We start from the raw sequence: 11,212 nt of genomic DNA on the forward strand, positions 1-11,212 counted from the left end.
AATAAAAATCTGGGTGATTGAGAAAGGGACAAGTGTCCTATATTGGTTTCCTTTAGTATATAGGTTAGATGTCTCGCCTCAAATATCGTCAACGCGTTTTAGATTTAGTTGTTTGTAAAATAGATAAAACTCCATAAGGATGTCCACAAAACGAGACTCCCTCCACGATTGTCGAAAATGTGTAGTTGCTTTAAAGGCCACTCGGACATGACAGACATGTACAATAAATATGTCATAAATCTACAAAGAGAACGTCCCATTACATGAACAAATTAACAAGAGAAGTGTTTCCACTATTCAATCTCGGAGACGGCCCTGGCTTTCTCTCTCTATATGTCGGGGTGTTTTCGGGAGCCATGTTCACAACAAGTCTATTTTACGAACTTTCTGCAGTAAGTGGCATTAACATAAGTTCTTATAGCATAGAAGAAAATAGATTTACAGATGATGTGTAATAGAAGTCTAAAACAAATAACATACCTGATACTCATGTTTTGGCATGTAATTTTCAGCATAAGGAATACTAACAATCTGGTCCATTATGGTTGCTCACCGCAAATGTGTATAAAATATATAAGTTGTAATACTCATGAAATAACAATAATTACACATACACGTTATGTTTTATGTCTGCTTTGAAATTGTAACATTTTCAAAATAATTCAACCGATTATTTAAGAAACAACATAAATGAAGTAGCCAAAACAAATTGGCAAAAGGCGAGAATTAATTATCCAATACAATTGAACTAAAATCCAAGTGTTTGCATTTAACTGGATTAGTGAATAAGTATGACTGAAAGGCACATATACAATTATAGTAGTTAGTGGTAATATGGTTCCAAGATGTCCACAAACAATTACTATAAATAACTAATCAAAACTTGTAGTTTCATCTAGCATAACGAAAATCAAAAGGAAAATAAACAATAAATTAAAAATATTATACCTGTATTATTAATTTTTTCATTGTAGTTTTTGGGTCTCTACTCATGACTTCCAAAGTCGGACCCAAGATTGTGTAAAGTGGAATGAATATGCACCCACAAATTTGTGGGCGTAGCTTGTTAACTTGAATATTTGCAAACACGAATATAACCCGATGATAAAATTTCACAACAAATTTTTATAAATATAAAGACATGAAATATAATAAGGTAAAATATTCAATAAAGATTTCACCTCCTCACGTACTCTTAAATTCAAAAGAGTAATAACAGAAACCTAAAATTGGACTAATTTTATTGAGAAAATGAGACAGATTACAGAAGTGAAAATGTAAAATTATGAATAAAAAAACTCCCCTATGTTCTGCATTGTTGTCTTCTTTTACTTTCACCAATCAAACGAAGATTCCACTTCTAAAATTGGTTATAATATATTATTTTTTTATAGAAAAACACAGTATTTGCATTCAATGTTATGATAAAAAAAAACTATAAAAACCAATGTCCAAACTCCAATCAGGATTACTTAAAAAGATTTATGACCCATATGTAGATACAGTTGAACTATTGTAAGACAAAGCTCAGTCCCTTATGAACCAAAATATCAAGAGCAAATGGTAGAACATCCGGTACCCTTACCTCTCCAAAGAACTTTATAATAAAGTCATCCTCACTAAAACCAGCTTCCTTGTTACAAACAAGGTCAAGCCCTTGGAAGTAAGAAATTAATGACTACGTTTGAATGACAAATAACCAAATAATTACAAAAAATGGAAGAAAATAAGCCAAAACTAATTTGGGAAAACAAAAAACATTGGAACCCACATTAGTGAAATCGGGTCAGTTTGCTTGTATTTTCATCGATATAGGTCAAATTAGGAAAACATATTCCTAAAAGAAACTGGTTGATTGCGTTCAGACTAATATCTAATAAATCATGTGTTATAAAGGAATACATCGAATTTATAAAACTATAGATTTTATTATCATGTATGATATCACTAATAAGTTACAACATTAATTAAAAGAGAAGATAAAACTGTAGATTAATAACATACCGAATCGGAGAATTATGGCTCATCAATTGCAATTTGTGAATCCAGAGAAGAACAACCCGTATTAGGGTTCGTTCATTGATTGCAATTTGTGAATCTAGAGAAGAAAAACCCGTGGCTGAAGAATTGGGGACGAACTCTGATAGTATATTTTTGTGAAAAACCCTAAAAAAATATATGGGCGGGAAAATAAAAATCTGGGTGATTAAGAAAGGGACAAGTGTCCTATATTGGTTTCCTTTATAGGTTAGATGTCTCGCCTCAAATATCATCAACGCGTTTTGGATTTAGTTGGTTGTAAAATAGAAAAAACTCCATAAGGATATCCACAAAACGAGACTCCCTCCACGATTGTTGAAAATGTGTACTTGCTTTAAAGGCCACTCGGACATGACAGACATGTACAATAAATATGTCATAAATCTACAAAGAGAACGTCCCATTACATGAACAAATTAACAAGAGAAGTGTTTCCACTATTCAATGCGGAAGCCACTTACAATGATGTGGCATTCTACCAATAACATTACGATTTAATAAACACTAGCGGGTGTTTGGGTTATAAGACACATGCAAGTTAAGATCAGCTATCTATGATCCAAGCTTGAATCAGCTAGTACGGTTTACACTACACACTCCTAATCAAACCATACAAATATCAACCAACTTGTTACTTTTGGCAATACGATAACAAACATACCGCAAAAACTAGAATACGAAAAGCAAAGGCAGACCATTAAATTTGCATACTGTCAAAGCGTCACACAAGTACGTGAAACCAAACAAAGTGAGCGTCATCATCGATAAAGAATGTACAAATGCATAATCCATACACACATAATAGATGATTATCTTGTATTCCAAACAGCTTCAGAGCAATCCAAATGTGTTTTCACCACTGTATGTCATGTATAAGAAACCATCTTCATCCTTGTTTTCCTCATAAATTGCAGACATCATTGCAGCTAACAACATTAAAATGCCAATTAGTTTATCACTTATGAGTAACCCGACCCGCTCCAACCCAGCCATTTTGCAATTTGATTAGATACCAGTAGGTGGAAGAATGTTGTTAACAAAGATAAAGATAGCCTTTTCAGCACTGAGCTTAATCCTCTTTCGGACGACATAAACAAACTGTCCAACAGTTAGATCAGCAGGTACCAGATATCTGCATCCATCCATCCATCATTTAAGTATAAAAGCTTAGTCATTCTAAAATCAATACAATACGATCATCAAGAATAGAGAAAAGTGACAAACTTTTTCTTGTCGATGTCTGGTACATCACTTCGTTCAGCTTTCTCAACAATAACCTGTAAATCAAAACAAAAACAAGAATATATAATACAAATGTATAACTATTATGAAAGTTTTCAAAGTTAATACCGGAATTCTGTCAGGATACTTGTCCCTGATGCGAGCAGCTTCGGCTTGACGCCTCTCTGAATAATTAGAGTTAAAATAAAATACAAGTTGTCACAATTGTATAGTCTAGAATAATATTATACAGATACAACTTAAATAAGCAACCCTAAACTCCTAAAATTGAGGTTAAATGAAAATGCATATGTATAGAGTAACATAATTAAAAAGCATAGGATTCATGATCGAAAAGAAAAACAAAAGCGAAGAACAAGGAGTGAGAGAGTACCAAGAGGGTGTTCGAGTTTGAAGGAGCTTTTGGCCATGGCGATGCAATCAACTGCAAAACAACAATCGATTATTAGCAATTTGGATTAGGGTTTTTGATCAAAAAAATAAAATCGAAAAAGTAAAGGAAGATGATACCAAAAAAAACTTGTTAAGAGAGAAATTGAATTGAAATTGATTGAGACGGTGCGTCTAATTTGTTGTTGTTTATATTTTTGATTAGGGCAAGGGGTGAAAGAAAGAAAGAAAGAAAGAAAGAGGAAAGTGTATATTTAATACGCCGACGTTTCCTATGGCTGCCTTCATGGGCTCAAACTTGTAGACCAAGTTACTATAATAATTCATGGGCTCTTCTGCTCCAATATGCCTTATATTTGCAACTTTAAAATCACAAAATATAGAACTTGCTAGTTGGTACCTAATGGTGTTCCAAATCAAAGGACCATTTGCGGTTTACCTTAATGGCTATTTCCTTGTCACCTCCATGGATTTTAACTAGGTAAATTTATTTCTTAAACATTTGTGGCAATCTTATGACTTAGCCGACGTTTCAAACAATACGGCCGGTTTCTGTTTCTTTAAATTCAAGAGTGAAATTAGGATGAATAAGGTACTTGAAAAAGGAGTTTGGATGGTTAATAACATCCCTATTTTTCTTAATAAATGGTGGTGTTGATGTTCCTCGGTTGTTGGATAAAGTTACAGTGTACTAGGTAAAACTGGTAAAATGGGGTATGCATGTATGTTGATTGAAGTAAAGGCCGTGTCTAACTTACTGGATGAAGTTGAGGTGGAATACTCGGCTGGTCCAAATTGTAATGCTCATATTGGTGTTTTGAAGGTTTCCTACCAATGGAAACCCGCCATATGTTCCCATTGTTGTGTGTTTGGACACTCGTTTAAGTTTTGTAATAAAAGGCCTCGCTCTTCCTCGTACCGAGGAAGAGGTTGTAGAGAATGTTTCAAAAGAACAGCCTATAAAAACTCTTTAACATTGTTGAACCTCTTTATGATGATAAGCTTGACGGTTTTACCCTGGTAATTAGGAAAAAAAACTCAAAGGAAAGGGTACCACTAACGAGCCTCCTAAGCATGTCTTGGTGTCAAAAAAACGTTGTTTCTGAAGCTCATGGAGGTAGTAGATCGTTGAGAATATGTGGTAATGATAAATCAATTATAGTTCTAAGTAAGGATAAGAATCCGGGGTACAACTGGTAACGTGAGTGGTGCTTTTAATTGTAGGGCGGGGTTTAACTTTACTCAAGATGTTCAAGAGCCAAATTCCCAAACAAACAGATTTGAAGTGCTCTTCGATCCCATGTGAGCAGTTAATCGGCCTGCTGAGGAACCGGGCACGTCTTTTTCAGTAACGGACTTCAATTTGAATGTTAAACATAATAAATTGGTGGCAGAAAAAGTCAAAAGTAATCAGCCGGATTCCATATAGATGGAGGAGATAATTGATAATCGTATGGTTGAAGAACGTATCCGAGATGATGTGTCAAGTGAGGAAGGGCTTGATGATTTCCAGGGGGGTCATACCATAGTTGACAACACATAGGAGGTTGAGGCTACGATTATGATGGCTAGTGACTTGGGGATGAATTTCAAGGGCATGGAAGATCTTGTTTCTAATGTTATAGAAAAAGAAGGGTTTAGATCCCTAGGTTGAGGTTAGGTTTTCAAGGTCATTTTGCTTTGATGGTTGTTTCGAGTAGACTCTTGTTAGTTTCTTAGGGATGATTTTGATAATTATAATCCCGATTCGCTAAAGATAAAACCGAGGGGTGGCTAGGTCGATCTTTGAAAGAATAAAGAGGAGATCAAAATAAATTTATCCATTTAATTTTAATGTTTATTTAATTTTGTTTTTATCTTTTATTTTTAGTTTCCTAGTTGGAGTCAAATTAAGTTTGACTGGGCTATAAATATGCTTCTTGTATTTGAGGTTTTTTTATCCAAAAGAGTTATATATATATATATATATATATATATATATATATATATATATATATATATATTTTCGAACGGTAACTTTCACAGTTAAGCTATTCCACTACGCGTACACGTCACGCCCCGACGCCTCACTCAGGCCAACTATGTCAACCCAGGAGAGTTATTCAACATTTAATAAAGCTTCTTTGAGTTTTGATGAAGTTCAATAATTAAAGATTCCTTCCATTCAGTTTCAATTAAAGTCAACACAATATTCTATTTAATATTGTTTGATACAAAGGTTACAAACAAACCCAAGTTATCGATAAACAAAAAACCATTAGTGTATTCAAGGTTTTTGTTCCAAGTTCAAGATTCAAGTTCACAGTGAGGCTCTCTCCAAAAAGTTTCTTCAACAGATTTTGATGTTTAGTTTGTTTTATTTGTTCGTTTAGTTTTGTCTTGAGGTTTTTTCTAGTTTCCCCGCTAACATTTTTATAAAATTTGTCGTTTCAAAAAAAAAAGTGAGTATTTCTTTCTAATATGCAATATTTATTGAGAAATAATCATGTTTTTCTTGAAAGAACAAAAACATATGAAAATTGATTTAAAACATGAAATACGTACAGGTTCTCACCAAAACTATGAACATGGCCGTCTCCAAGTTTCCGAGTACCCAAGACAAGTATTATAACTGGGCCTTATACAAACAAATATGAAAATTAAGTCTTATATCAAAACTTTCTTCTATCAATAATAACTCATATTTTATTTATATAACACATATAAAAGGTATTTAGAATTTACGTTTTAATTTATATATTATTATTTAAAGTCAACAATATTATTAAATTGATATGTGGAAGTTGAAAAAAAATTTATACGTCAATGTCAATATGTCTATATGTTTTTACTGTAACCTTTGTAATTAAATATTATTTTAACTTAAATTTAATATAGAATTTCACCATGAGCATCACCTGTCACACCCCAAAAATCTTAATTTAAACAGCAGAAGACTTTGACCAAGTCTTTCGGGTGGTAACAGACGCCGTTTCAGCCAATCACATTAAAATATATATTTCAAACGAATGTTGAACTTTATTTGACCATCAGAGTTATTACACGTGTCATATTACACGATTTTTATTCAATTTACAAGTTCAACATAAAGTCAACATTTTTCATTCAAACACACGTCACCATTTTCCCGCGCTCTTCGCGAAGCTTCCATACTTTATTTATTTACCTGAAAAGCATATTAAAATATCGATCAACACAATGTGTTGGTGAGTTTCCCTTTATATCAAAAGTAGTCCATATATATATATATATATATATATATATATATATATATATATATATATATATATATATATATATATATATATATATGAGTCGAAAACACAATCCATTTAACAATCAAATCTTATATCAATTCGTGTGTAATCGTCACTACACCCCGAATTATATCGTAATATTTCGTGTATAATGGTCTACCGCCATTATATCACCAATCCGTGTATAATGATCTACCGTCATTACATCACAAAATAACAGGCATTTCATTTCTTAAACAAATTGAGTGGTTGTAGACGAGCAAAGAATACAACATTGCGTATGACTATCATAGTTGATAACCCGATACATACAATACTCAAAATATTCCCACTTTTAACCCAACGCGAATGGAAGTGGGGGACGTCACCCCAATAGATCTACCAATATTTCTGTGCCCCTTCTTAGGGTTAACTGTTACTTATCCCAACTAGACTCATCCCGCATTGTACACCAATTTGTAAAATAAAATGCATTTTTAAAGAAAAACATCAACGAAAATAATATGTAATAAAGAATATGCTTTTCCCCCAAAACACAATTAAATATCGATTTGAAAACATTTCCAGTTAAAAATCGAGGGGGGGGGGGTTCAATAGAGAAACTCACGGTTTGCAGCCTTTCATTCCGAAATCTCGTGTCCTATATTAGTACATGTTTCGTTAATAAAAACTTGGTTTTAGTTTTTCTAATAAACTCTTTTTAGTTTATAAATCTTAATCTAGTGTCCACACAAGCACATAAGCAATTAAGTTCTTATTCTAGTATTTACATAATCACATAAACACATAAGCGAGTAGCCGAGTACACATATTTCGGTTTTCCGTTAGCTATTAATTAATTAAATTAATTAATAAACAATTAAAATATAAGAACATAATTTAAAATTCATTTGCTGGAATTTTTCAAGAAATTATTAATCTTTTAATTTTCACAAAACTTGTCGGTTTTGGTTGGTTTTGTCGGTTTTATGCTTAAAATGCGTTGTTTCGGTTTCTCGTTTAAAATGTAACTTATAACTTATGAAAAAAATACTTGTTACATAAATATTAATCAAGTTTTATAAGTTTACTTGTGAAAATATATTGTTTTCATTTTTGTTAATATTTTCTTAAAATAGCAACTTTTTAACGTTTTCGTGTCGATTTTCGCGACACGAACCGTTTAGGACTAAGTTTTATCATCTTGTCATTTTCTCATGTGTTAACTTATGTTATACATGAGTGTTTTAACACTTTAGGGCTGCTATAAAACAGTCCCTAATAGTTGTGTCGGTTTTGCTTAAAAAGCCGATTTTTGGACCGTTTAAGTTACCGACAAGTCAAATAAATTACACAAGTCTACTAATCATCCTATGAACTAAACACACATATAATAACATATAATTCACCATAAATAGCAGTTTTAACCATGTATGTTCATAAGATACTTTAATCAAGTTTTTCAGTTCCTAGTTCGTATTTTAGATTACCTTAACAATGTTACTAGTTAAGCTTGTTATTTTTATATGAACAAATATCATATTAATACCGAAATGTCCAGGTTCAAATAATCATATAATTTATGTATAAGTTCAAGTATTTCATTAACTAACCAAATCATGAATTTCCTAAGTGTTTAACTAATAAAATTTCCTATTATAGTAACTTTTAATTTTTGATAATTCTATCTAATTCAATCTTCCCACTTTGATTAAGTACAATTATAAGTTTAATTCAATTAGTTTGATAGAGTTTCATGCATCCTAAGTGTTCTATCCAATTTTGTTCTTTCAATTTATCATTCAACAAAGTTTCCTTATTTAGTAAGTTGTTGTCCATTTTAACCAAGGTGTTAACTAATCCATGCTTCTAATCATGCACCCTATCTTAGTTCAAAGTTGTTATTAATCACATATTGATCACATTCATCACAAGTATTCACATCAAAATCCAAATTTCAACTTTTTTTAAATTAAAGTTTCCTTATTTAGTAATTTTTACAATCTTTGTTAATCTTTAAGTTCCAACTATTAATTCTAGCATATAACCTATCTTACTTTCAATTAAGTTATTCCATATCACTTTTTGATTCATCAATCCATCCAAAATCCATAACTAATCTAAAACCCAAAAAATCCCCAAATTTTCCACTTATGAACATACTCTTGTTTTGATTATCTCTAACAACAATTTCACAATAATCCATGTCCATATTATCAAACTATTGATCAATAATCAATCCAATTTCATTCTAACAACAAACCCTAAAATCAACTCTTTTACATTCATCAAAAGTTTCAAGAGATTATCAACACCCAATATCAATCTATTAATCAATATAGGGTCTTTAGGATATTTGTATGCATGTGTATGGAGTTTTGATTATCTCATACATATATATACATATACCTACGGCACACACATATACATACACTACACACATTATCAATCTTTCAATCAAACTCAAGTACATCAAATCTTACATATTCATAATCAACACTTAAACATAGAACATACTTGGTTCTTGAGATTTTGAAAGATGAAAATGGTGATTATGTGTGAGAGATGTGTTGTGCTTCCTTCCTGATAGCCCTTTAATAGCTTAATCCTTCCTATTGATCTTTAAATCTCTAAACCTCCATTGATCTTGATCTTGATTATTAGGTGTGTGTGTTTATGTATGTGTGTTAGTGATTTGAATTTGTGTGTGAAGAGTGTGTGTGTGTGTGAGCCGTGTATATAGAGAGAGTGAAAGGGAGTAGGGTGGTGAGTTGTAAGGTATAGATTGACAAGTGTTTGGTGTTGGAGTGTACAACACATGGGGTAATGATTAAGGTAATCATTGGGAATGTGAGGTGGTGTTTTGTGATTGGGAGAAGGAGAGGTGGAGGGGGTGAGGTGTCATGGGGTGGTGGTTTTGAGAAAACCATTGGTGATAGCACATGGGTTTGGTTTAGTAAGTGGGTGTTTAAACAATAATCTTAAGTTTCCGTTTTAACGTCTAACGAATTTTAGCTAATCAAACGAATCCCGTTTCTAATAATTTTTGTCAGACTTTGAACGAAATTGGATTCTAGATAATACAAGCCTAAGAAACTAATTTTTGGTAATTGTTGACGTTGGGTCTTTACCGGGTCGTTCACCGACAATTGGTTACTTATTTTGCAATTTTTGCGATTCGAGCCTTCTAAAATTAAGTTTATACATTGTCTTGACTACTTTAATATGTATTTTTATTTTTCGAGATCATTTGGACACGTTTAGGATTTATTTAGTTTTTGACTCGTTACCCGAGGTTATTCCACGTCAGGCTTGTTACGTGGTGATTTTTTCACTTTTTGTTGACTTTGAAACGTCTAGATCGCTAATAAAGAATACTTTTCTCATAATGACGAAATTTTATTGCTAATCGAGATTATATTAGTCGCGGCTTAGGCTAATTTTTAGCCGGGTGTCACACCACCTACTCTTTTATCATCTTCCTTATTTAGTTTTAGTGTTCTCCATTTTATTATACTGCAAATTAACTTGAAACACCATCATTCGTAGCTGGCATTTTTGCCTGGATTTTTTCTCGTAGCATCTCCATCTTAGTGCCCCGGGCCGGAAACGTGCCCTAGACGCCGGCCGAGCCTTGCATGGGATCAAGGCCGGCCGGACCTGACTATGAAAACCCCATTATATTAACCATGTACTGGAGTTCTTAATTTCTTATCACCTAGGAATATATGGTTATGATAGTATGAAGAAACACCGGGTTAGGGTTTCGAAGGTACTACTTTGGCTGAACTAGTTTAAATCATATCTGCACCTGCAAAACAAATCACCGTGAGCTCGTTACGAGAAGACTTCTAGAAATATTCGGTGTATTCCTGGCGGATGGTTTCTGTTGATGATTTCCCATGACGGGTCCAATCCGCGGTGTGGTTTGGTGGTCTAAGAGCCTCTTTGGGCCTGGCCATGTTGTGTTATCCGTGTCAAAGTTTTACGACTTATAATAAGTTTTATCATGTATTGTGTTGACTGAATTTATTAATTCCTTGTTTTCTTCTTAAAAGGAAATAAAAAAATCTTAACACTTCAAACAATAAACCTGGTAACATTTATACTTGATGAGTTGATAAGTGATTCTAACACATTTTAAATATTTGTGCTACAAGAATTAATAACCGCACATACAATAAGTTTAATTAGCATTATAAATTGTAGTAGTAGTACTAGTATCCTCGAATCATGCACACGCTTTTAATTTGTTTTGTTATTATCAGTTTATTTCTCATGAGTATCTAGATCCTTGACTAGTC

At 32.6% G+C, this 11,212-nt stretch overlaps 1 protein-coding gene across 1 annotated transcript; it reads right to left on the reverse strand.

The window, feature by feature from the left end:
• Positions 1-2,711: 2,711 nt before the first annotated feature.
• Positions 2,712-3,725, reverse strand: LOC143600602 (autophagy-related protein 8C-like). The gene is made up of 5 exons (XM_077078242.1): positions 3,656-3,725; positions 3,391-3,446; positions 3,265-3,317; positions 3,054-3,172; positions 2,712-2,966 (listed from the first exon to the last, which is right to left on the reverse strand). Exons 1-5 carry the CDS (start codon positions 3,690-3,692, stop codon positions 2,872-2,874), a joined length of 360 nt encoding a protein of 119 aa, XP_076934357.1. The 5' UTR covers positions 3,693-3,725; the 3' UTR covers positions 2,712-2,871.
• Positions 3,726-11,212: the final 7,487 nt, after the last annotated feature.

The sequence above is a fragment of the Bidens hawaiensis genome, unplaced genomic scaffold, assembly GCF_021521415.1.
Source record: "Bidens hawaiensis isolate Kalapana, Puna unplaced genomic scaffold, B.hawaiensis_p1.1 tig00054405_1, whole genome shotgun sequence".
NCBI classification, from domain to species: domain Eukaryota; kingdom Viridiplantae; phylum Streptophyta; class Magnoliopsida; order Asterales; family Asteraceae; genus Bidens; species Bidens hawaiensis.

Bases quoted from the DNA above. Each gene is read 5' to 3' on its own strand.
- LOC143600602 (XM_077078242.1), bottom strand. From the start codon at position 3,692: ATGGCCAAAAGCTCCTTCAAACTCGAACACCCTCTTG. The intron at 3,447-3,655 runs GTACTCTCTCAC...CTAATTATTCAG, and splicing joins CAAACTCGAACACCCTCTTG to AGAGGCGTCAAGCCGAAGCT. The intron at 3,318-3,390 runs GTATTAACTTTG...TTTGATTTACAG, and splicing joins AGTATCCTGACAGAATTCCG to GTTATTGTTGAGAAAGCTGA.